The 27,455-nt window shown below is 39.2% G+C and overlaps 1 protein-coding gene across 2 annotated transcripts; it reads right to left on the bottom strand.

Annotated features, from left to right (window-relative positions):
• Nucleotides 1–2,783: 2,783 nt before the first annotated feature.
• On the bottom strand, nucleotides 2,784–20,586 carry TMEM192 (transmembrane protein 192). Of its 2 annotated transcripts, none has more exons than XM_062574708.1 (6): nucleotides 20,542–20,586; nucleotides 17,668–17,814; nucleotides 13,422–13,686; nucleotides 11,180–11,314; nucleotides 6,643–6,745; nucleotides 2,784–4,542 (listed from the first exon to the last, which is right to left on the bottom strand). In XM_062574708.1, the coding sequence occupies exons 1-6, from the start codon at nucleotides 20,575–20,577 to the stop codon at nucleotides 4,419–4,421; spliced, it is 810 nt and encodes a 269-aa protein (XP_062430692.1). In that variant the 5' UTR covers nucleotides 20,578–20,586; the 3' UTR covers nucleotides 2,784–4,418. The 2 variants fall into 2 exon arrangements, with proteins under 2 accessions (XP_062430692.1, XP_062430693.1); XM_062574709.1 differs by having other exon boundaries at nucleotides 11,180–11,305.
• Between the last annotated feature and the right edge of the window lie 6,869 nt (nucleotides 20,587–27,455).

Raw genomic sequence — 27,455 nt, 5'->3', positions numbered from 1 at the left:
ACACAGAACCTTAGAACATGAATATTTGGTCAACGTACTTTACACTCAGTGATTTCCTTTGTGAGGTGAAACACTGCAAGTGTTTATACAGAAAATAATTTCCACGACAAAGTATTCAGTAACAGAGCGCACAGATATCAACAATTATCAGCTGGGATTTTTCTTCCTCTACGTACAACACGCCATATACCAGTGATCACCAAAACGATATCTTTTTGTACACATTCCAAAAACAATCAAAAAAAACAACTTCAGCACATTGCAATAGTTCATCAAAAAATATTAGAAAACCCCTCACAGCCTCGACGTTTTGGGGCAGTCCTAAATCTTACGCGTTTGCTCGGTGGCCCAAGATTTCCCCAAACCTGAAAGATGTACGCTTTTTAATTTTTTCCTACGGAAAGCAAAAGCTACCGTGGTAGAAACTGAATAATAAGAAATATGAGAAGGAAAAAAAAAAAATCATAGGGAGGTGTAACATACTGTGAAACAGGAATTCTTCTCGGCTCTGCTCTCGCTGCGCTGGTTGCCCCGGCGCGGGGCAGCGCTTTCCACCCGGCAAAGGCCTCGCACCCCTCCCGGGGGGACTACAACGCCCAGCATGCAGCGCGGCCCTGGGTGACGTCACGGCCCCCTGACGTCACGGCGCATCTGGCGGGGCGGCAAAAGCGAGGCGCGAGCGAAGCCGCAGCCCTGAGGCGCCGAGCGCTACGCGCAGGTCACCAGCCCCTCCACCGAGGGGGGGGGGGGGGGAGAGGGGAGACACCACCAGCTAATCTGTTTTTCTTCTTAATCAATCTTGAAGAAGTCCTCAGTAGGACCCCTTCCCTCAAAGTACAGTCAGGTTATCCTAGGCTACGTAATCTATTTCCTCTGCATTGGAGAGATCCAAGAGTGACAGAAGTGGCCAGAAACATGCTAGAAAAACCCTTATCCGTGAAGGACAGGTTGAAAATAAGCTAATTTTAAAGCTGTTTCAAAAACATAACTACAAAAAAAAAAAAAAAAAAAAAAAAGTAATGACAATTATTCAGCCTGGAACACCAAAAGTTTAGCAAAGGGCTCCTTGAAACAGAAATTCTACAAAAATCATTTGTTTTCAAGGACATCATCAGGAACACCAAGCACACCAATGAAAACATGATGTCATTTTACCATTTGTCAGACAACAATACAAGTCTGTTTGCTGGCTTATATAGCCCACTGCAAATTGCAAAAAGTACCTGGCTGATAAAATTAGCTAAGAAACATGCTGGGAAACTTCAGTATAATGGAAAATTTGCACAGACTGCCCTTTGGAATAGTTTTCACCTGGATCCACACTGTACAGAACTGTGCACTATTCAGTTCAAAAGTCCCTTTACTCCATCATCCCGTCCCCAGCAGTGGTCTGGGAAGAGGCAAAAAAGGCAGTGGAACTTCAGCACACCCCCGTTCTCTCAATGTATCATATTATCCTATCCATAATGTTCCTAATTCAGAGACAGTATCTTGTGGTATAAGTGTTCTTAAAGGCGTTTTCCTCTGAACTTGTTTAGCTGGCTCGAAAAACTCTTTCCACATTTAAAACATTTTGTGGCCAGGAGTTCCACATGCAAGGAAATTTCCTTCCTTCCTCCTTCCCTTTTGCTGAGCCTTCTGGCATCACTCAGTGACTCCTGCCATGGGCACTAGGAAGTCCAGGGAGCAATCAGTCTGGACTTACCTTCCATATGCAATTTGCACTCTGTCAAGTTTCAGTCCTCCTATTTTACTTCGGCACTCCTCAAACAGAAGGTGTGCTGTCATACCTTCAGTGTTTTTTGGAATAGTTGCAAACCTCTTCTAGTTTTACTAAACCATTTTGGGGTTGGAAACCCACAACTGTGCATATTAGTAGGGTACAGGCACACATTAATCTACCTGCTCTTAGTTTTATCCCTAATAGTAATTAAAAAAAACCTACCATGCATTGAGCTGACAGATTCTCATGAAAACATCAGTTACATAAATCAAGATACTACTTTTCAGCAGTAAGACTTAACAGTAAGCCCAGATCTCATCACCTATATAAAATTCAGCTTTTTTTGCCCCACCTCCAATGCACACTTGTATTAAATATTAATTCCATCTTTCATTTTATTAGTCAGTCTTGTAATAGCCTTCTAGTATTTTTAAATTGCTGAACTGAGCTTAGTAAAGATGAGAGATTACTATCATCTGCAAGCCTCACTGTTCATTCTGTCCCAATCTTTTACCACAGAGTTGAATGAATGGCCTGGGACTGAACACAGAATCCTGCAGAACTGTACTTCTTGTCTTCTGCTTATTGCCCCTTTCCTATCTGTAACTATTTGCCCATGACAGCACCTTTCCTCTAACCCTAAAGCTGCTTACTTTAAGGAACTTCATTGAAACTCCAGTTTTGGAAAGCAAAGCAGACCAGTCAGACCTCTTAGCAAAAGCTTGTTACCTCCTTCTTAGAGCTCACTGAGCTCTGTAAAGCAGGATTTCCCTTTGCAGAAGTTATGTTGACCTGCATATATCCCCCAATTCTACTTTTCAGAACAACTATTATTCTTCTGATTGGTAAGCATGTCAGTCTTACTAGTCTAAAGCTTCCTGACAACTCTTAGCATCTCATTTAAATCATCTTCTTGAGGGGAAGGCTGTAAGTGAGAAGTTACAGAGTAGGCAAGTTCAGTCAACCCAGTCTTGAGTTCATTTAGAGCTCAAAGTTAAAATGCAATTGTTCATACATGAATATTCTAGGTCTTGAAAACAGGATCTTTGTAATGACAGAATTCACGCTCTTACTTAGTTGCATTTATTGTGCATAAACTTCACATTCACTGCTTTTCATACAAATTATAGAAATTGATATTCACAGTCACATCAAAACCTGAGTTCTAAAACCAAAAATATTTGTATTCCTCACAAGTTTTTATAAAATCCTGGCTGCATTTTCAAGAAACAACAGTTAAAGGGGAATAGAGTTTAGTGTTGAATAGCAGCAGTCTCCAAAACTTATTGTTTTCCTTCAAGCCAGCCAGCTCCAGTGTTTGTTAAACACTAAACAGGTATACAACTGATTTCTAAAGATATGTCCCAGGATCAAAATCAAATGGATTCATTTCTTCTGATTTTTCTGTATTTCTACAAGACCATTCCTAATCTGAGCCTTCTTCCTTTTTTGACCAATGATCATCCATTCTCCCCAGGCTTGGTCTACATTGGTAGACAAAGTAGTACTGAGAACAGAAGGGTTCTTTTACCAGTGAAGGAGGAGAACAGGTGGGCAGGCACATACTATTGCTATCAGAGACAACAAGATTCAAGGTGGAAGACTAGCCTTTCCAATAAATCCATGAAATGGAAAAGCATCCTGGAAGCTTGAGAAACACAGATTTTCAATTCTACTAAAGTTTTTGCCACCCATGTGGATTATTTTAGCATCAGGATGCTGACATTTTTGATGAGTCAAAGTACAGAGTCAACATGTATGTAACTGTAATAGAATCTGTAACAGGATCTAACTTCATATTGCACAATTCTAAGTTAGGTCTGTTCAACATGAGTTGGTTACTAGTTTAATATAAAGTTTTTAAAATATTTTTGCCTCAATTTAGTTCAATATGTAAAGTAAGAGTCCTGTTCAGTATTAACTAACACAAAGTTCTAACAACAGAAACACCAACAGCCCTGGAGATTCCTTTTAGGGGTTTTAAAGCCAGAATTCTGAACAGCTGTTCAAATTGCTTATCATGACATTGTTACCTACTGCACATTCACATGTGAGATCTGCCATTCTAGGGCACCCAGTGTGCTTTTTTCAAGGAGTCATAAATTGGATGCCAAATTTCCCCCACTAGCATAAGCTACAGTGTCATTTTTTTGACAAAGGAGAAAACAAGACAGATCTAGAAACCAAGTAACTACTTTGTATAGGATTACTGAGGTACATCACTTCTACTAACTAGAAGCAACAGGACTTGGTGACAGAACATACCTAGCCTCAGCTCCAGACACTGCAGATTTCAACTGAGAAGACACTCTCTGCAAAATTTATTTTCTAGAAAACAGCTTGTGTTCTAGAAATATAAAATACTTTGGTAGTTTGAAGCTTAAAGGTTACAACAGTGCTAAATAACAGCAACAACTGAAGAAAGTTAAACCATTACATCTGGTCCAACTTCAAGCTATTAGGAATTAAAAATCCTCAAACCTCCAGAATCTCTTTTCAGAATTGATGCTGGGAGGGGGCGCAGGAGGGGTGTGCATGGGGTAGCGCCAGAACACATCCAGTTGTAACATGTTTACAGTAGATGTAGAACTCATACTTCCACAATGAGTCATCTCATGAAGTCAAGTCATCTGTACAACTTGGGTTGCTTTATATTCCCTCTTGAACTGCAGCAGCAGCAGTTTTCCAAACGCTTTTAAGTTCTGATTTGCTGTGATGTTAGTGCCAACAATCTCTTGCTAAGCAGTGCATTGTGTCGCTGAAGATACTCAATTACATCTCCTTGCTTCTCAACAATCTCTTCTAAACTTGAATTTTCCCTTGAAAAAACAAAAAATGAATATGGTTTTAAATAAGAGATGAAAGCTTTGTAACATATGAAAGAACAGAGCTAATTAATGACTTCGACAACTCGCTTTCTTCAGTTTTTGCTTTTGCTGATCTTTACGACTTTTCAGAGGGGAGGCAGCCTACAATACTTGTTTAGCCTGAATCTTGCATGAGAGGGTAGGAAAAGAAAAAGGGTTGACTAACTTTGTGCTGTGTCTCATAAGCAATAGCTAGATATTTTCTGCTAGACAGTTACAGAAAACCTGTTGAAGAACAAGTGTACTGACACTAAGTTTGTAAAACAGTAAGACAGACCACATGCTACTACCATACCAAGTAAGAAACCCATGACATCTTTGCTCAATAGCCAGCTTTTTTAAGCAGACATAATATTTTTTTCTATAGACAAACAGTTTAAGATAATTTCTCCATTAGCCTACAGTCACATTTATTGACACCAGTGATACTCACAATACTTAAACTACATCAGTACTTAACATTTGTTGTATTTCAGATCTACACTCCTTTGCAGATTCACATACAACTTCGCCTCAGCTTAAGCTATCTTCAACTTTCATGCACGTTCCCATTAAACTGAGTTAGTGGCACTGTAGTATTAATTAAAGCAGAGTAGGAAAAAACCCTCACATAGGTCCAATTAAAGAACAACTGTAGCTAAACTGAAAAGAAACAAAACGCCACAGATCTTGTAGAGAAAAAGGTTTACAGCCTTAACCAGTAAGTTACACTACCAATTCCTAGCACCAGAAGAGTTCATAACCAGTAGCTTAGATTATAGAGGTCATGAGATTCAGAAAACATTCTTAGAACCAGGGTCAACTCCAGGGCTGACAGGATTCACTTTTCAATAGACCTTAAATCTCTATGGAAAGAAAGAGTCAAGAGTTGTATAGACCTAAATTAAAATAACTGTTTTGCAATCAGTTCTCACAGGAAATTTGCACTCTTTTTAATCAAAAGATCAGAGTCTTTTCCTCAGCCAGTCTCTACATTGTTTAGGAATTGTTCTCTAGGCATTTGAGGATTTCTCAGGGGAGAAGTTGAATGAGGAAAGAACAAGGTCCCCCACGCATTCACCACTGTTCATATGAAGATGGAAATCAGATATTGTATCAAGATAATCAAGATAACTCTAAAGCCTTCCTGTATCCTGGACTTTTACTTCCAGGTTCCACGAACCCATGTGCATGTTGCATTTGTGACATCAGGGAAGTACTGAAGGATCAGTTATCTCTAGACTTCATCAGTTCAACTTGTTTTACTACGACATATAGGAGTGAGTCATGCTGTACTAGAAAATTTGGAAATATATTCTTGCATGGAAATACTAGTTCTGATGATTTTTTTGTTTAGCTATACCAGACTCATTACAGCAACTGGAAAATGTGTACCTTCTAATTGCTGGACCAAAGGGAAACAAAGCAACAAGTCTCAGTACTTGCAAGATGAATGTTGAAGAACTTTGTCTCATTTACAACTTCCTCTCCTCTTAAAAGTCATATCCAGCTTTAGAATTCTTTCCCAAGCTGGAAATATACTCCAAATCCCCTTTTTTAGAATCACATGTTCAACTGCTGGCATAGAACAAAGCTGCAAAGCTGTCTTCACCTATGAAGGTGTGACAATACGTTCCCTTGGAAGAACTGGTTCAAGCAGCTAGGCTCCTGTAGGCATACTTTAAGTGTAACACACCAGTATCTCTCCTCAGACTCCCACATAAAGTCAACTAAAACAGGGTAAGCACAGTTATTTATAGCACATTAAAGATTCTTGCAACCAGCCATAGATGGTCAAATCTATGTCCTTCTGTGTGAAGATTTCTGTATTACAAATAGCTATACTACCTTGGAAGCATAAAACTTGGCTATTTCTCATTAAAGCTGCTATTTTGCACAAATAAATGTGCAGTTTCCTTAAGAACTAGTATCCTGACATCTATTCTGGTTGACAGGTTTAAGACTGTACACAAGTCTGTAGAGAAATTAATGCAATTATTTTATTCATTGTTACCTGCATACCATAGTTGACAAGACGTGCCCACATGAAAAGGCTAATATACAAGATCTTACCTGAATCCCGTTTCTGAGGTAATGTGACTGGGGTAAGCATACATCTTTTCTTCTTCAATTATATCAGGTCTTGGCTTTGCACGATTGAAGTTGCTTATTTTCACTGCAATAAAGTTTCATAAAGTAGTTGGAAAAAAAAAAAAAAAAAACAAAACTTTAACACCAGGCTCCAAGTTAAAACTCTGTAACAGATTAACACAAGCTTGCCTTAGAAGAGGTGACAGAAAGGCAGTAAGGGAATCTGGGAGTAGGAAGAGGGGCAAGGGGAACAAAAAGCCTCCAATCATTTCTGAAGGGGCTTTGATTATAAAATTAGCATGTTTTCCTTTCTTTCTTGCTGCTCAAAACACCGTAAGTGAAGATATGAATGGGGAAGCTTGAAAATAGTGCTTAACATCTATGGTTAAGATTTAGTCTGTCATCTAAGGAAAGAAGATATTTTAGTCGCCTCTGAATAGTGAGCATCTTTTTCTAAATTGTGAGGGTGACTGAGCACTGACACAGGTTGCCCAGAGAGGTTGTGGAATCTTCATCCTTGGAGATTTTCAAAAGCTGTCTAGAGAGGGTCCTGGGCAACATACTCTAGGTGACTCTGCTTGAGCAGGGGGGAGGACTAGCTAGATTATCTAAAGGTCCTTTCCAACCTCAGCCATTCTGTGAAAAGGAATGGAAATTTAGTCTCTGATTTCAGGCCGTAACTAAGCAATATACAATTAAAAAGAGTGTTTAGAGGTTTTGATACTAGTATCTAGGTCAGAACTTCTGGTTTAAACTCTGATGAATGCTGTTTCAACTAGACAGTTTGCCATGAAGCAGTAGCTTGTCTGCCTGCTCTAAAACTAGAACAGACTTGCTACAGCAAGCCATGAGGTATTTAGACCACATTAGTTCTTTGTGGTCAACTTCCACCTCAAAACACAGAGGTCATTCCTGGGTATCTGTGAATAAATTTAATTTTAAATTTACCAGACATGGAATGGGGGGAAGGGGTAGGCAGTGGAGCAGGGAGAAGCTGTAGGTACCCTTTGCATTATTTCTGGATGAAAGCTGAAGACATCTGAAGCAATTCCAAATCAGATAGGGAATAACAAAAAGGAGCACGCTAAAGAGACCCAGAATGCACATTCTGGTCTCTATAGTTGGGGCTGCTTGCAAAGAAATACATCTAACGCTACTAAAAACATGACAGTCTGCCTCTGTGAGAAATCCACATAAATGTGGGGAAAGACTGTCCTTACAAGTCAATAGTATGACAGGGTTTATTATGGGCCATCCTGCTAAAACAATGCAAACCCTCCAGAGGTTAGCTACAAGTTAGGCTCAAAGGTTAGTTATTTCTGTGACTGTATTCCTCTACAAAAAGCCATGGAGGAATAGATGAGGAATTTCCAACATGCTTTGTTTGTGGGAATATTAGTCTTCTATTCAAGTGATATTAGAAGTATGTCTTATTAGAAGAAGAAAAAGCCATTAAATACATATATGTAGTAAGCCTTTGAAAGCTTGACCCCCTATCCTATCACTGAACTTAATGTATTAAACTGACATCTAGAGCTCTCTATATCATACTTCAGTCCCTACACATTTACCTCACTTGAACGATTTATACATGTTAAGCCTACTACAGGTCATTTCAAACAACTCCATATAAGTTTGACTCCCTGTCTCTGAATTGCATGCACACACAGGACAGCTGTACTTCACAAGATACTGTGCATCACAATTCACAAAATAGCTCCAATAAGCGAAAAGAAAACCCTAGAATTACAATCAGGTATTCCACACCTCCACTTTTGTTTGTGAAGCATTAAATGTAACATTAAAACAAAATGAAATCAAGTACATAAACCTGCTACATCTCACTTTAATAGTTTAGAATTAATTGTTCCACAGAGGAGAAATGGCATGTATGAACACTGACATTACCCACCCCTAAAGCTTTTGGGGTAAACAAAGTAACAAGGGAGATGACTGTCATCATTAGTTTCTTGTGTGAAGCAGGTCTATACCTCCTCTCTTCCCACCAGAGGTTGCTCCTTTAGTTGCAGAGCTACATTAGCTGCTGTTATCTCAGTGGTAAGTGATATCTACTAAGTGCTTTCCTGAGAGAGGGGCACTCGAACAGTGAATAGACAGCTCCCCTTAAAGTATCCAGCTAAGGAGGCTTAATGTTTCCAGTCAGTCTGTTCAGTCTTACAGAAAAATCTGATGGCCACTATTAACCACAGCTTTCCAGGCTACTTAAAGAAAAATGGCCAAATACACTTGTTTTGCCTCAGAAGAGCTTTAGCTTAACATAAAGATACCCAAACAACCACTACATAAGATACAGACATGCAAGCAGTCTCTCAGCTTTACTTCAACATACATTAGGATAGAAAATAAGATTGGAAAAGACAATCTAGGGTGATTAGATATCACTCTGATCTAGAGGCAATTGCTAAGTTCCATTAAAATTAACTCTGTCTTTGCACACAAAGCTTTGGAGAAGGAAGCTTAGACTGTGTTTTTGAGGCTGCTGAGGAAGTAAGGCAAACTGTTCCCAAACGGGAAAGCCTTGCTCCTTCCTAGCAATGCAACCTTCATCTTTGTTCTAGCACACTCACTGGAGCCCCTTCTCAAGTCTCCTTCAGCTCACTCATCTGTGAAACAAAAAAACGATTGTTTTATTCTAGAAAGCTGTGGGGTAATGGATGCATTTCATGAGTACTGGAACCAGGGTTCCACCACCTAGGAAACAAGATCTTTTTGGTGACAGGCATGCAGGAAGGGAGGTTAGCAACTCCTACGGAACCTCAGGCTCAGACCTTACTACAAAAGCCAATTTTCTTCCAGTTGTGGAAGTTGTTTCCTACGGAGATAAATATTGTACTTTTGAGCTACAAGAGGTTTCAGGGTAAGAAATAATGCTTCACTGGAATTCTTTAACTCCTGCTATAGCTTTGTAACTCATCTCTATTTTTCTCAGTTTATCAGGAAAGTAAATATGCCTATGTCAGAAAAGAACGATTTCTGTCATTCTTGGATTAATTCTCTAGAACTGTTATGCTTACGCATTCCCAGTCTCTAATTCTAAGGACAGTTACTCTACCTGGGCAATCTGACAAGCCTATAGGATTCAGACTTTTGCATGGTTATAGGTGCAGGAGGTAGGTGGGGATCTCATTTCTTGGTGTATGTTGATTTCAATATTGTTACAGGAGAGTCAAGGCTAGCTTTTAACTCCAAGATGACCCAGTCACTTGGCAGTGTTTCTTAGAATGCCATTACATTAGTAAGGTCACATCAGTTTTCCTTTCCAAAAGGAAAGGCATTCAAAATGAATTATTAGTAATCTAGGACTTCTTTTATGGTTAGGACAAACACTGACTGGAATAGAAATAGCTCTTGCTTAAGTTATAAGCTCCATGCAGTGCTGAAGGAGGCATTTCCATCCTCCTCTTTCTGTTTGATTGTAAGTCAGAAGCAAGTTACATTAAGATTAGCACATCTGTTTCTTCCACTAGAGAAATCAGCACTACTGAGCCTATTTAGCTAGACTGTCACCATCCCCTTGTTTGTTGCTGTAAATAATCAGAAAGCAGCATCTCAGAAAATATGAAGTATCTAACTCAGGAGCAGAGTTCCATGTCACTTATTCACAAATGTAACACCAAGTGCCTTTAGTTGCCTTGGAACAACAACAGACATCACTAAGGAGGTATGAGACAGTAAAAAGGCAGTTTTAACTCAGTTATTTGCATTCAAGTTAATGCAAGACAAACTCAAATAGTTTAAGATGAGATTAGAGAGAACTATTTTGTTCAAACACTTGTTAAATCTTTCCATTAAATTATTGCTGCAATATCTAAAATAACAATTAAGTCTTGATAAAGTACACCAAACCATCAGCAGGTAGCTTTACAAGACAGCGACAGTACTAAATAATACATCACAATTTTATGAAGTAGTATTTTAATTTTAGTGTTAGAACAGGTTTCAAAAAAAAACAAATTTTTTTTTTTTTAAAAAGGAGCACTCCGTAACAGTGACAAAAATAATCATCTTTTGGGGTGGGAGTAAGGAAATAAAAAGGAAGAGAATTAAAAGGTTTGAAGATTGAGACATCACTCTATAAGCTTAAGTTCCATATTTAAATTCCACATTTAAATCTCAGAGCCAGTTCTGATAAAAGCCAACTCTTACTACTTCACAGCTTGTGGTATATGCATTTAAGAACAAGCTACCAAATTAAAAAAACAAACAAACAAAACAGCATCACAGGATGCTTTTACAACAATTCTGCACTCATCACTTCACTGGATGAGCAGCTTTGAGACAAAGCTTTACCTGGCTTTGTTAGAGCACAAATCAAGTCCAACAGCTTTCCCATTCGTTTGGGCTAGCCTTAGTTCTCTTCTACAAGTACAGTCATTCTGTATTTATACTTGCAGCTTGGGGTACCTTAAGTACTGTGCCAAACTTTGTGAGCAAACAGAACAGTTCAGTAGCTATCATTGCAAGTCTCACTCATTGAGACAAGAACTGCCATTCTCACCTGTGTAAATCACTAAGCACGTCAGTGAACTAATCAGCTCCAGGCCCAGGACTCCCAGGATAAGATACAGGTATACTTTACTGTGATCGGGAAACGAATGCTGGACAGACAGAATCAAAAGCAGGGCTGCATTTCCTAGAAGACAAATACATTTCTCAGGTGTAACAGTCTTATTAGCTGTTGAAAATAACTTACTACTCTCTCATCCCAAGTATCTGAAATATTTCAACAATACTTTTCCAATTCATCCCATACTTGCCCCTTTGGTTTATTTCTTTAATGCAGCTGATGCCAGCTCACAGCTGCTGTTGTAAAAATGAGGCTCCATTTCAGTATTGAATAGTACAAAATTGTAGGTTTTCTTATGGATCTTTTTGACTTAGAGATGTGGAGGGAATGGACTAGAAATACCTAGTATACAACTTGCATGGCCTCAGACTGTTTCTTGCCTTTTTGCTGCTGTCTATCCCCCCAAAGTGGCTTGGGTAGTTTATTCTACTAATTTCTTAGGACATTATTTCAGTCACAGTTCAGAGTAGGAGGGCATCTGCCTAGCCTATAAGTGGTGAATTTGAGTGTATTTAAATGAGACTAACATTAAACAAACCAAAAAGACAAGAAATACCACCTTTGTTTCCACAAGATAACTTGCATAGGCTTCCAGTTGCCTAGTTTTACTTTAGCACTTGCAAGCTGCTGAAAGTTAAACTGAAATGAGCACAGTTAGTCACAGAGAATAAGCCCTGTATTTCAAAAGGTCTAGAACTATGGACCTAATATTCTTGCTTAAAAAGTTCTGTGGGTTGCAATCAAATGTTCCAAATTTTTAGATACCCTCTCTGCAGTATACTTCTGACACAGCATGGAGTGTTCTTTCCTGTTAAGATTTTTTTTTAAAGATAGTCTAATAAAGCACTAAATTTATAAATTTAAGATTATAGTAGCAGTTATGGAACTATACACTTCTTCATACTACATTAGGCAAGTGAATTGTCAGGATGGAAGCAATATCTGCAGGAATTTAGTGCGACAGAAGTTCACAGTTACAGAGCTCATTGCCTTCTAAGTTAGATTTGCCTCAAAACTTATTGCATCTGAACATTTACATGTTGCCAGTCTGGTGGGGAGAAACAGACTACATTCAAGTCAGAAGGTATGACTAAGTTAAATATTCCAGACTTCACTGCAATAGGCAGAAACAAGCCTTTTATTCTCTCAAGACATCCATAAGCCTGCTGTAGGATGATCTTGTCATTGCACATAAGAAATCTCTTATCTTCAGAGCTCTACCTAGTGGCCGTAACCTGGTTTTGCACAGTCAGGTTGACTAGGTGGCTTTTTAGTGATTGGGTGGAAAAGCAAGCTAGGGTTTTATACAAAGTAAGACCATGTAACCCACTAAGACCAGTAGAAAAACATTTTGCTCCAGTTATTCAGGTTTACAATAGGGAGATGGTGATTGTAAATAGGCAAAAATACTGCAAAAACCACCATGCTTCCCTCATCTCCTGACATTTCTATCGAAAACTCTGCTAAAGTTAAACAAGTTTTAGATCTGTTGAAGTAGCTGCTTTTAGAAAAGCAACAGCAGGTGTGTTGAAACACTTTTCAGCTTTTACTGGCCAGTGGAAGCACAGAATACACAGTCAGAACACTGCTACACATCAGTTTGTCCATAGAAAGCAGAAGGCGGCAGTCAGAATTTGAGCTGAACGCCATTTAACACTGCTTACGGTTAGACATTTACTCACTCTGCTAGTTTCAGACAGCTGCTGAGCAATAGGCAATTCATCTGTTTTTACTTAAAATGCTTAGCATGAAGAGGGTTCATTTCATAAATCATGCAGTAAACTTCCTGGAAGGATTAGTGGTCTCGCTACATATCCAATTAGACAAGCGAGTATGCAGATCAAGTCTACTATCAAGCAAACAGATCTTTTCAGTTGAACATATTTTATAGTTGGAAACCACTAATAACTAGGTTCTACCTCACACTTGTGGGCATGCAGCTAAGAAGTGTTCTTTACAATATACATTTGGCAGTCCAGAAAAGTCAGTCAGGAGGTCTGACTAAAATAAATAGCATTTACAAATAAGTTTGTGGGTAAAGTTTTAAAAATTCATAAAATATGATCAGTGCTATACATATATATATAGCCAGTGCTTTTATTACAGAATTCAAAGCATTACAAGAGAAGAAAAACACCCCACACAGACACATATGTAAACAAGCTCACTTCACCTGTGGAGTGTATCACCAGTGGAAGCCTTTTTAGATGTCTTGTTGATCGATAGATTGAGAAGTAACCTCTGCTTCTGACTTTATTGTGGTGGTGCTGGATATATCGTTCAAAAAAAACATGCAGAATCCATAAAATTACTTTGGCAATAATTATGACAGTCTGCACTTTAAGTGGATGAGTATAGTTTCCAGGGCACTTATCCTGATTTGGATTGGGGTAAGAACAAAACATAGCTGCTAAAAATGCTAGAACAACAAAAGCAACCTGCAAGAGAAGGAGACAGGAGGTCTGTTAAAAAACCATATACTCCACAACTCTTAACTTAAAGAGAGAGAGAGAGAGAGATAAGCTTACATAATCTAGTTATCACATTTTACTTCCCAATTTGATTTTATTAAAGCAAAGATATTTATAAACATCAGACCCTCTTACCACAACTACCACGTCATTTCAGTCACATATCCATTAATGAAATTTATGAGTAATAACATTATCTTTCAACAGCACAAACAGTAACCAGTTGGACAGAGATGAGAATCACCACTTTTCTCAGTACTTCTTCCACATCAGTTTCATTTTTACCTGAGCATCACCTTCAGAGTGAGTTAATCTTATTTCTGGACACCTTTTAATGAATCTTTTGCTTTAAGGAGAACTTTGAAAGTGTAAATAACGTCTTTTTAGACTACTCAGTAAGACCACATGGTTTGCATTCTTTTAGAGAAAAGAGATTTGTACAAGTGATAGTCACCCTCCATTAAATCTATTAGAGAAAACCTCCAGGTCATGATATCAAAACAAGTGAAATGAAGTGACACCATACTAAGTTAAAGTGAACTACTAACACTAGATAGGCACCTGCCTCAGCTGGTAATCATTAATATATTTAATATGCTAGGTTTTTACATTTTGCTCTGAATTCATAGTCAGATCATACGCTTTTCCTTCTAGACTAGTGGCATTCTGCCAGAACTTTTCCTGTCTTCTAGGTTTTGCTCCAAACTTTCAGCACCAGCAGTGAACAGCAGCGTCAGCAACCTTCTGCTAACTAGAAGATATTCTTAGGTGGGGGTTACTTGGGGTGTATGTACATATACAGATTCGCTCTTAAAATCCTTACAGAATGTTTTCTTCATAATATATACTATCCCTAATATTTTCATTCAAGGAATGAAAAAAAAGTTATGGCGCTTTCATCCTGGTTCTCTATACACAATAGCAGTATTTTTAAACTGAACTAAAAACCAAAACAAGCCTACAATTACAAGTAAACTGAGCATTTCTATATACAACAGAAATAGATTTGCATCAGGTCTACAAAGCTCTAGTCTTCCTATACACACATTTAGCAAAAAACACCCCCCCCTCAGATATGTTATATCTCATTATTAATAGAAAAAACCCACAGAGCTGAAGATGGAGGAAAAAACATCTTATTTTCTTTTTTCAAACTTGATGTTCAATAGTTCAGCTGTACTGACTTAACTGTATTTAATGAACTTGTTCTCTCAACTCATTTTTCATATTTCTGTCACTTCTCAATTCAAGTTGCTTCACAAGCAACTATGTTCACAGAAATCAACTTTTTAAAAGCACTCAGTTACTCCTGATAAAACCCTTAGCTGGCTTGGCTTGCAAATAGCAATAACGGGGTAATAACGGGGGGAGGGCAGGGTGGAAGTAACTGGCACAGTCATCAGTACCAGGGAAGAAGGGGCCGGTGGGGGGTAGGAGAACAAGGGCAAGAGAATTGGACTCCTGTATCAGCCATAAGACTACGACAACTTCAAACACAAGTTTAAACCCCAAGTCATATTGAGTATGGGAGAAGTGGCCAGATTAATTGAAATAAGGGGAGTTAGTGCAAAACACTCATTTAAGGTATTTTACTATCTCCTTCTCCAGAAGAGCTAAGAAAAATCCAACTAACCCTTATTTTATTTGGTCACTTCAGTGTTAAATTTGCCATTTTAATACAGTAACAGACCCAGTTTGACTCCTTCAGATGTTAGGAATGTATTTCAGTGCAGAAAATAGCTATATTTAACTCCTGCAGGCTGGAATAGCCTAGCATGGCAGGCTACTACAACATGCTTGCATATATTGCTATCTACTATAGTAACTTATGCTAAAGGAAACACGTAGCTGTCAGTAAAAATGACATACAGATGCTTTGCTGACATTTTGGTGTATTCCAACAATAGGCACTGTACTCCAATACAAGGAGCTTGTCTACAAACACAGTATTTATTCTTTTGAAGAGCAAAATTTAAGGGGGGATTGGGGAAAGAAAGGGTTCATATAAAGAAATTTCTGGCTTGTAGCAAGGCTTGGCAAAGAAGCTATATCCAGCTCCCACCATGTAACATATTCCACCCACACACTCGAGAATTGAATGTTACTAGGCAACTGCACTGGAAGAGCTATCTGCTGCCTAACCCTACATCTTGTCACATGAGGAAGAAGAAGAAATACTCCAAGTTACACACAAAGTATTTTAGAGATGCATTACACAGTCCTGTATAACATTATTATTCCTTATAACCTCTCCAGGATACTTGCCACTTTGGTAGGCTATGCATTGGAAGCTAACCTGATGCCTCCACATTCCACAAGGTTTGTGCATTTGCAGAAGTAGAGGGGAAGGAAATCCAATAAGCTTGCTTTGCCCATCCAGGAAAAATGCTTCTTTTCAGCAAGCAACAGCATCATTTCATGTGACAGTTGTACTGCTGCATTTCACCAACAGAAACAATAATTCTCCATTTTGATCCAAGGACTGACTGGTCACTGCAGCAGGTTCAGCAATAGCAGCAAGACTTAGCCTGGAAAAGTGTGCATTGACAGAGGCCCAAGTAGTTTTCCCCCCTCTTTTCACCTCCTCACACTTCTCTCCATTTGCAGGAGAGGGCAAAACAACAGGAACATAAGAGGCAGCGGTATTCTAGGATCTAGCTGACTGACATTTGGCTACGTCAGTTACAGCAGTATAGAGTAGAGATCCCAAGGCTTAGAACAACATTTACTGCTCTATTACCACCGCAGCTGTCTACCTTTATAATGCAGACCTCAAGCACCATCCTAAAAGGACAGCAACAAAATGTTTTTCAGCCTTATACTCTTCACAAACCAGAACATCTAGTTTCCATTGAGGATCTCTGTAACCTATTCAGCAATACTGCAGTAGAAGTCTTACCTAGATCTGCCCAGACACAGATGGTCTTCACTTCCAAAATCAGAAGGTCAGAGCTTATTGTTTGAAAGGTTTATGCAGCTGCCTGAAGTGATGGCTTAGAGGTCAATATGCGTTTGTGAAGTTCTAGCGGGGTTGTAGCTTTTGGGAACACTGAACATACAGTTTTGTTTAAGATCAGGTGAATCTCCTAGTGCTACGTACCTCTCTCTCATGACTCTCTGGCTTTACACACACACACACGCACACACACAATCTTCAGGTCTATATTAACAGCAATGATGCCACTATGCAAGTACCATTTCAGTTGGGTTTTGTCATCAGTGCTCTTCCCTCTTCCAAGTTTGGTTTCCATATGTGCACTAGTAACAATAAACATATCCAGCTTAAAGTATATGCTCACTACTAGACAGGAAACTAAGAGCTCTCTCTCTCTCTGCAAGTCCTACAGACTGTTACATGTAGGATCTGTAAATTTTACTCTTTCTGGGCTCTTTCTTCTTAACACCCAGAGCAGGAAATATTTGGATTCCTTTATCTCACAAGTCCTCCCCCCCCCCCCCAAAAAAAATCCACACATCCACACACACCCCAAACACAACACTCACCTCCCAAAACCTGGCACAAGTTCAACTTGACTGTTTAGTTACACTGAGAAGAAATACCTTACCTTAATATCCTGTGAAATTAAGTTCAGCCTTGACAATGTATAGCATCAACATTATCTTAGCCATCTGTTATCTAGTCTAAGCAGTGCAGTAATATTATTTATGCTAATGGAACGTAGTACTTTTAAAAAGAGCTACTTTTTAAAAAGACTTTTCTTTCTAGAAAAATGTCTCACAGCACGTTAGCACTGACAAATCAGAAGGAAAACTCAGCCAGTATCATACAGCACATACATTATCACAATTCCTGGGACAGCAACGCTTTGCTTGGTTTGCAAGAACAGTGTATTCACACATCAGTGGAATGCTGTCCATATGAACAGTAATTCAGAATAAAGGTAGTAAGTTTTCACGAGGAAATCACTTTTTTAAAAAAACACTTACATGTATGAACAACAGAAAATTGGCAAGGAGGACTGCTGGGATAGCGCGAAATCTTGGCCTCAGTTGAGAATGCAATGCATGAGATGAAATAAGCGGCGCATCCAGTAGAGGATCATCTTCTAAACTCTGTGTTATTTCCAAGGAACCCTGAAGCCAGGGGAGGTGGAGAAAAGGAGGAAGGAAAAAGGGAGAGAGAGAAAAAAGGAAAAAACACATATATGTAATTATATCTCAATCATAGGTAAACTTATGAAGAAAGGCACCAAATTTCAGTAGTGTCCTGTTAGCAACTTCAGCATTGGGGAAAGAACTATGTCTCTTGGGAGACATGCTCCCTAAGTTGTAAGCAAACTAATTCTCAACACATCTTTATGTAATAACTCAGTCACCCAGGAATCTGACATCTACTACTACCACCTAGTGCTGCAATGAGTCTTGAGGGACTTCAGTTAGCATATGCTTATTGAGTTCTGTGTAAGACTTTACTACAGAGGTTCTTCTTAAGATGAAGGAGAGCAAAGCCCTAAACAGTAAACTTGCATTTGGTTGTCACTCAAAGCAATGCCTGACGACCACAGATATAGCCAAGATCTCCATGAGGTACTTCTCTGGAGCCTTTGAGAGGCCATGAGGTATCAGTATGCCTCCATGAGAAGGTAGAAACATTAAAGTTATTTCTCTCATGTTTTACACAGGTACTGCAAAAATCCTTATTATTCTTGCTTTTGTCAAAATGAAGTTACAAGAGATAATGTAGTTAGCTGCAGCATACCAGCAACACATAATTTCAGTTTCAAGAGATTCAATCACTAATACTACCAGCATACCAAAGCACCTATAGGAATATTTCTTCAGTAAGTGTCAGCTGGTTCAACTGAATCCAGGCAAGAGTGAAGAGAAAGTGCAGCGGCTCCCAGGAACTGGTCAAAATACTCTCTACTTCCACAAGACATACCTGCATCAACCTGACAATAAGGGCTGTATCAGGGGCCTTCTTTATGCTAGCTTAGATGTTCTGGTTATGCATGTTTCCCATAGTAAGTTTTACTTTTTTTTTTAAAAAAAAAAAATACAGACTGAAAATAAGCACAAGTGGAGGGAATACCTTTTCTCACAGGCAAGAAGCTTGCTCTAATGGCCTGCATCTCTGACGCTTCCAAACTAGAATAGAGCAGTTTGACAAACCTGAAGGTGAACATACACAGCCATTCTGAATGAATAACATGCTTGCTGGTGACTCAAAACTCAAGCTTCTCTCCTGATACCCTTCAAAGCAAACAAGCTGCAATATAGAAGGTAAAGAGCAGTGCTCCAGGTCCTTGATCAAGTTTTGACTTGTGTCCTTTGGAATGATACCAGCCACAGTAGAGAATAAAGCGCACAGAGCGCAGAAATCCCTGCTGATGAGAGTGAGCATTGTCAACAGGTTTCCAGAGATGATCAGTGGAAGTTGCAAACTGGCCATCTAGGAAACACTACAAACACTTAATTTTTGCTGCAAGCCTTTCTATTGCTATGGATGAGGGAAATTAAAGCCAAGACAACAAAACAGCTCACCCAGTACTACTCCAGAGTTTTAGCTACTCAGAGAAATATACCATAGTCCACTGGAACATTTATTGTTTTTAACCTGAGGGCTCCTCATAGCCATGATAGGAAGCAGAGTAAAGCTCAAGAGAAATGAAGTATTTCACCCTCCAAGATATAAGTACAGGAAGAAAAGAGCAAGATGGAGGGAAAGAGGCTTTGGATCTAGAACTAGCTTTATACATCACAAGAGCACAAGTATTTACTGGCTCCCCAGTCTTATTTCAGTTGCATTCAGTTGCCTGCTATGAGGGTAGTAGTCATCAATGGTTATTTCAGCCAGGGATCAGTTTTACTTTAGTACTGTGAACACCACACTTTCCCAGTCATAGAAGACTAGGCCTCACCTATTTGACTGCTTTTTTCTTGACCTAACTGATTGCTTTCAGCCTTCTGATTAGGCTTGCCTTCAGCTGTAAGCAACTCTTCCTAAAACACCCACCTGATAAAATGACTTTTTACTGCAGACTTGAAGATCTACAGATGCTACCGGAGTGTTTGTGCTACTGCTATAGCCTCTAATTTTTGTCCTCCCTCCTTTTCAAGGGCCAGTTGTAACTTTAAGGCCTACAAGCAAGTGTGCAGGACAGGCATGCCAGTAACCAAGACATCTCAACTCTTCCCTCCCTAATGCACAGCAACAATCTCTTTTCAGTCAAGACAATGTCCTTTGTATCACGGGAATACACAATCGCTTGTAAAATTCAATGACAAGCGAACTTATTCCTTTGCACACAGAGCTGCATCAGCTGCTCGGCCACACTGCTTACTGCGAGGGAGCCCACAGCCACCTTCACCTAGCAAAACACAGCCAGCGTTAGGGAACGCCGAGCGATTTAACCTCTCTGAAGGGATATTAACACAGGCAGCGTGGGGAGCAAGGGAATAAAATCACGGGAGACGACGCTGATAACACAGTCTGACATAAAGAAAAAAAAATAATGAGCATCCTAATTAGATCAAACTCAGGCTTCACTTAATTAGCCCCCTGCACCGCTACGCCAAGCGCCCAGCTCAACGATTTCGGCTAAAGAAAGAAGCCACCGCGCAGCCGGGCGGGCTACCCGCCGCGCCGCGCCGCTGCCTCGGAGCCGAGCCGGGCCGAGCCGAGCCGAGCCCGGCCGAGCCGGGCCGCGCTGCAGGCCGCGGCCCCCCGCCGGGCCTGCCCGCCCGCCCCGGGCGCTCGCTGCCTCCGCCGCCCGCCCGCCCGCGCGGCGCCCGGCCCGGGAGGCGCCCGCCACGGCCTGTGCTGCGCGGCCGCGCTCCCGCCCGCCCGCCCGCGCTCACGTTGTCCAGCTCCCGCTGCCGCCCGACCGCCGCCATCTCCGCGCCCCTTCTCCCGCCTCCCCAGCTGTTTTTAACCCGCGCCCCGCGCAGGCCCCGTTTCCCCGCCCCGCCATGATCGCCATTGGGCCCGGGCCGCGCCGCAGCGACGGCCCCGGGGTGGGGCCGCCGCGGGAGGAGGGTGCTGCGCCCGGCGCGGCCCGGTCCGGCCCGGCCCGGCCCGGCCCTGCTGGGCCTCGCTCCCTGCCCTCCCGGCCTGCGGGGTGAGGCGAGCGCTGGCGGGGGGTTAATTCTCTGCATTTGGGGGATTCTTCGGAAAGGGAGATAGCGCCTATGTACGGAGTAATTCCCAGTGTATTTCTTGTTCCGTGAAGTCCTGTTCATGCAGGAGTTGTCTTTTTCCATGTCCTGACACGCAGAGTTTAAGAGTGCACAAGATCTCAGCCAACCATGTTTCTGGCTCAGTTAAGTATTTGGGGGAGAACCACGTGTTTCCCTTTAAACCTGCCACCTGCCCCTTCCATTTTGGTAACCCTTTGGTCTTGCATTGGGAGAGGCAAAGAGCAGCGCATCGCCATTCGCAGCGTCCTGCCGGTCGCTCGCGGCTCCTCGGTACCCCTGGAAGCTGGCTGCTCCTAGCCTGCTCAGTCATTCTGCACGCAGAGGCTGTCCCGGCCGCTGATAATCTTCGTTAGCATCTCCAAAATTTTTCAGCTGTATCTTTTCTGAAACTGAAAGGATCAGCACTGCACACAATGGTCAAGTGTGTGCACAGTACGAACATGCAAAGTGGTGTTATTTATTATGTTTTGTGCTTTGTTCATTTGATAATACTTCTTAACGTTTAATTTGCTTTATTTGATTATTCCCCAGCCGTGACTAGATGTTACTGAGGACACTGAAGATGCTCAAAGCTGTGATAGTGGCTTGAACGAAAGCAGGTTTGTGTCATCTCCAGGTTGGAAGCAGTCTTCATGTATTACTTGAGAGAAGCCAGGACTGCAACCATCTGAAATAGTGCCAAAAGGAAAAGCTGCTTTTTTGAGGTATGAACTTCTGTCTCAAGCTTTTTTGTCTCTATTCCTGTACCTTTTCTCTTCTAGAAAAATCCCCGACAAAAACCTCCCATCCAAAGCATTTACATTCATGACTGGCATTCATTCTTGTTTTGTGTAGGTACACATATTTAACTACCTGGGCAACTACCTTAAATGGAAAAACGTACATTAAACCTGCTATTTTCAGTAAGATTAAGTTTAACTATAAAAGCATTAAGCTCCTGTGATATGAATCTCCCCAGTTTCATTTGGTCTATCCAAATGTTCTTTTTTTTCCTTCCTCTTTCCCATCATGCTTCCTCTTTGTTTTTTTTTTTTCTCCTTTCTCAGGAGAACAAAAATCTTGCTGATCAGCAGTCACAGGACTTAAAAAAGAGACTTTTTTTCTGTGACACTGAAGCAAGACCACTGTTCACTAATTGCTGCTTCAATAATCGGTGTCACTTTTGTAAGGTGTATTGTCTTGCAAAGGAGTTAGCTTGGCAAGTGTGGTCTACACCCACACAGATCTAATAACCGTATACTTTAAAGAGACGGATATTTCACTAGATTAGTTAAAAATTTGTTTGTGTAATATTTTTACAAGGATGCTCTATGACTGCTAGAACCTCCCATTTTTTTCATATAACTATATAACTTATCTGCATCATTCCTTTGTTGACTCAGCTTTTACTCAACATTAAAAGAATGAGGTCTTCACGTTCTGTATGTTGTGCAAGGAATGACAGTGTCTGGCTTCTGACTAACATGTCTGTTGTGGAATAACCAGAAATACTAGTATGCAAGATGCTGCACCTCGTCACACAGCCGAAAAGCTAGCTAGAGTACCAGCTAATGCTAATGTCTTTTAAAGACATTTTTAAAGAAATCACAAACCACTTTCATCTTCCAATAAAAAAAAAAAAAACATAAATCATCTTGTGTTGCTTAGCTACCGTTGCTTTTATTTATGACAAATATGCTCAAATGCACATTTATTTCTTGTATCTCCCACATTTTGTTTGCTTGCTTGCTTAGGAATGCACACATTTTTCTCCTTATTTTGGGGGTTAGGATTCTGAATTTAGCATGGGTGATAACTTCAGCTGAAATAGTGTGTGCGTGGGAGAGAGATAATCAAAAAAAATAAATGATTTAAAACAGTTGTTTAGCAATCTATGAACCAAGAAGCCAATAATCTGGCACTTGATTCATTACTTGGATGTACAAGCTTTGTGTAATTATTGTTACTTTGTATAACTACTTATTAGTATAATAATTTCAGTCATAGAAGTTCTCTGGTTCATCCTCTTGCCAGCCTCAGTAGAATACTATATGCTAACTGTATTCTGGTTTTGCATGCTTATATCTAATACAATCAGGTGAGAAAACACGTAATTCCTCTACATGCCAGTAGCATAATAAATAAAAAGTGAACATAACTGCTGCTAAGTAGCTGTCATTTCTCTATGCTTGTTTAGAGATATTCTTGTGGCAATCTCTGTTCAGAGATTTATAAATTTGGTCTCATCTATGATCCATTAGTGCAAACTGTTGTATACTTATAAAACACCTTTACTCAATGGTCTGCACACATGCAGTAGAACATATGCATGATACAAGCAGTTGTACATTAGATTAAATCAAATACATAAATTCTTTGAAGTATAATTTTAGATGCCTAAAGTCCCAGCAGGGCTGCATCTATCAAGAGTCATTTGAATATGTATAATTTTATATATACTTGTAAGTAACGTTTCTACTGAATTTAAAATTAATTGTTTTCAAAATGTTACTGAAGGGCATAGTTGGGTAAAAATTAAAAGCTTAAATATTCAAATGCACAAATATTTATTGTATACATTATGTATACAATTCAGAAATATGTGATAATGAATTTCAACCAGTTTACTTAAAATATCATCACAGAATTCTGTTCTTGTTCTTGACACTCAATCTGTGCTGTGCTTTGCTAAATCAGTTGAATTACTAGATTCACAGGTAATTATTATTGTGAGAGGTTTTAGTGATGTAAATATAGCTCTCTCTCTGCTGCTCAATTCTTGTTTCAACCTCTGGCAAGTTTTGTAGACATTGTAATTTTAGTGTACCTGACTTGAATCTCCACTGTTGAGGGTTGATCCAGTGCTAAAAGTCTAAGACAGGATGAAATGTGGCCCATTCTTGTATTACTTTCTCTGCAACCCTAACAGTGAAAGAGCCTGATAAAGGTAGGATAAAAAAGATGTGGTATGGCCCAAAAATGCCATGTTATGATGTCCTTGTTTTCTGACTCTGCCTTAGAAAAGTTAACATAGATTAGAGCATGCCCAGGTTTAAATGCTGTACTCAGACAGAAGTCCTTCCATATGAACAATAATTACAATATTTGGGGGCTAATTTCAGTTGTATCCTGATAAAGAGGCCTAAAGATTACTCTTTTTACTTTTGCAGCTTTATGTACAATTTAGCATTAAGAGAAGCAGGATTGGACTCAGAGTGTTTCTCACATAAGGTGTAATCATTTCTTATTCATATTACAGGCACATTTAGGACTTAAACTGTATTCAGTTATGTGTAAAGAATACAGTCTCTGTGCTTTGAAAATATAGGATTGGGACAGATATCAACACGAACTAAAAATACAAATGGGAAGTGAAAAAGGTCAAAATAACAGTAAAGACATGCATTTGCATGAATTGTTAACAGTCATACTGCCATAGGTGAAGCCTATATTCTGGCCTCAGATTACAGACGCATCACAGCTTCTTGTTTTATCTCAAGCCTCTGAAAGTTTTTAAAATTCTGTTGAAATTAAAAAAACAGTTCACAAGTAAATACATATTTAAACTAAAGGAATGTTTCTCAGTGTGTTCAATGTCCAATCTTCACGTAATGCATGGTACATTTCATGTTAAGGTTTCTCTGGTGAGCAACATGGAACTGTTTATATACATTAATCACCTAATTAAATTGCCAACTGCTATGAACCTTTGGCTTCATAAATAAAATACTCATTAAAAATCCTGTAGTCCCATTTTCATTTAAACACAAGATACTGAAAGGAGAAGAGCAGCATAATACTGGTTTAAATAGAACTCTTACAGTCTTTCACTATTTTAAGTACAATTTTGAATGCTGGAGGCTTGGTGTTGCCTTTGGATAACTCTTCCACTTTATTAGTACCAGTCATTTAGGAAAATGTTCTATGTGTCCATGAAGGAGTCCAGAGATAGCTGATAAAAATAAGAAGATAAAAGTTATTACATCTGAAGAGAAAGAATTTGAACTGCTTAATGTAGATGGGACAGAGGAAATAATAGATGATGAAAGAACTGTGAACAATAGAATGAATACTCCTACTTACATTCTTCTATGCTACCAAAAGAGAATTTCAACTATTTTCAAAAGCAGTCACACTGAAGTTAAGGAAAGGATGCAATTTTCTATTCAATATATATTTGTAGAAATTACATTAGAATTATACAGTAGAATATAAATCAACCTTTGGAAACAAATATCACAATATATTTTATTTACCTTACCTTAAAAAAAGATTTAGAGTTTTCAGTTGTCCCGTGTGACAGGACAAGAGGCAATGGGCAGAAATTGAAGCACAGGCAGTTCTGCCTGACCGTGAGGGGGAATTTCTTCCCTATGAGAGTGACGGAGCACTGGACCAGGTTGCCCAGAGAGGTTGTGGAGTCTCCTTCTCTGGAGATCTTCAAGGGCCGCCTGGCTGCAACCCTGTCTAACATGCTGTAGGTGACCCTGCTGAGCGGGGAGGTTGGACTAGATGATTCTATGAAATAGCTTAAGGCTTAAGCAACCCCCTTATTTGCTGTGTAAAGAAAATGTTTCAATTTTGCAGAGTAAGTCTTAAATCAAAACAGCATTAAACTTTTTAAAGAAATCACAGATTTTATCATTTCTGATTTTTCAAAATCACATTTCTGTTTGTATTGCATTATGAAGCCATCACAATAGAGCAAACATATATTTGAATTATACTATGAAAGGGAAATGCAGGGCTATTTCTGAAAATATTTGGGTTTACATTATATGCAATCTAGAGTGATTTTCTTAAAAAAAAGAGGGATATTTCAGATAATTTGCTTCAAGAAATTACTAGCAAAATTAAAATAAAGATGGGGGATAAAATCTGAAGAAAAAATACTTTTTACCACAATTCTTTTCCCATTTTCTAAATCTTTTGTCTGAAGATCATTAAATTAACTTCTTGAGAACTAATTTGCATAATCTAATTATAGCTGTATAGTTAATTATTAGCATTTTGATAAGGTTTTCCTTTGAATGTTTTAGATTTTGAGGTTGTCTATTTTTTTTCTCCACTATATAAAGTCTGCATCACGATGTTCTTCATTTGCATCGAGAAATTGGCAAGAGACTTTCACTGATGCTACTAAAAATACTATTCCAGGAATACCATAATAAATACTCAGTCTGTGAGCATCTGTTCTATAACAGTATTATTTCACTAAACATTTTCATACTTTTTTTAACTTAAATTTCCCCTCATTTTTAATTTAGTATAATCGAAGTCCAGACACCAAAAATACAAGATTGTTCCAAACAAGGATTTACTGTTTTTTGAACAGCAGCATGACATGTTTTTCATTTTCTGTGAGCTGTTTGTGCAAAATTATATGCAGTAACCACATCTCTGTGATTGTCATTGTTACGACTCCTCAAACACCATCTTTTATTATTTTATCATCAATCTTACTGCTTCTTTATACAATAAAATTTTGTACAGTATGTGAACTGTATTCCCCACCTGCTGCTTCTCAGTCAACAATATTTTTCAGTTTTGTTGAATGCCTCCTCAAGTAGCACAGAGTGAAAATACTACTCCTGTTGCATTAAGAGTAGTACTACTCTTATTTATATGCATATGAAACAGCATATATATTCAGATTGATCCTTTCAGCATGCTTTGTCACGCCTCACAGTGTAAGTTGCTTCCAATTACTGTTTCTCAGGTGAGTTCACTGTATGTATGATTACAGTCATTTTGCTACAGGCCACTCACAGCCAGAATTGTTTAAATTAATCGAATTTCTCTGTATAGTTATACATGCAGTGAGCACTAGATGGCAGCATAATAATTGGTTAAATGTAAATGCAACTTATTTTATTAGCTGTATCTATTATCTTCTCAAAAAGGTGTTTAATAGTTCATTGAATTGGTTGGTACTATCTTATAATACTGCTTTTGGGGAATAATTATGATGGACCACAAGTACACTGACTTGGGACATATATCTGATGGGTATGGTACTGGAGCTTTCAGGTATTATCTATAAAAATAACTTTTCACTTTGTTTTTCAAGAAAATAATGTTTTTGACAAATCAGACATTATGGAACATAGGACTAATCTATATTTGTTTAGTTTAGTTTTTTAATAAAATGATTATCGAGATAACTTACTAGAACAAGAACGCTACCATAAGAGTCACATGGCTATAAGGTGAATTGACTCAGCTCACCAGTCTGAGAGAAATCTAAATTTTTTGATGGATTTTCTGTCGGTTCAGTGAACTGAACCCCCTCACTATGGAGACTGAATTGCTTTATCCAATGCATAGGAAGCAACACAAATCTGCAGATAAGGGAGTAAGAGCTCAACCGCATCTTTCACAAACATACCAGGAGTACAATATGTGTGAAATCCAAACCTGGATGGAAATGGGCCTCAGATCTATTCATAAAGATTTCTACTGTAATTTCTCAGTAATTTACTAGTATGAATCAAAACCATGATCTCCACTTGCTTCCACTCACAATGCTTGCTTGAACTAGGCCTGCTTCTTCCATGACTCTAAAATGAACTCGCAGCTGCAATGAACACTGTGCT

The sequence above is a fragment of the Rhea pennata genome, chromosome 4 (genome assembly GCF_028389875.1).
Source record: "Rhea pennata isolate bPtePen1 chromosome 4, bPtePen1.pri, whole genome shotgun sequence".
Lineage (NCBI taxonomy): Eukaryota > Metazoa > Chordata > Aves > Rheiformes > Rheidae > Rhea > Rhea pennata.
This window is presented reverse-complemented; position numbering and strand designations above follow the sequence as displayed.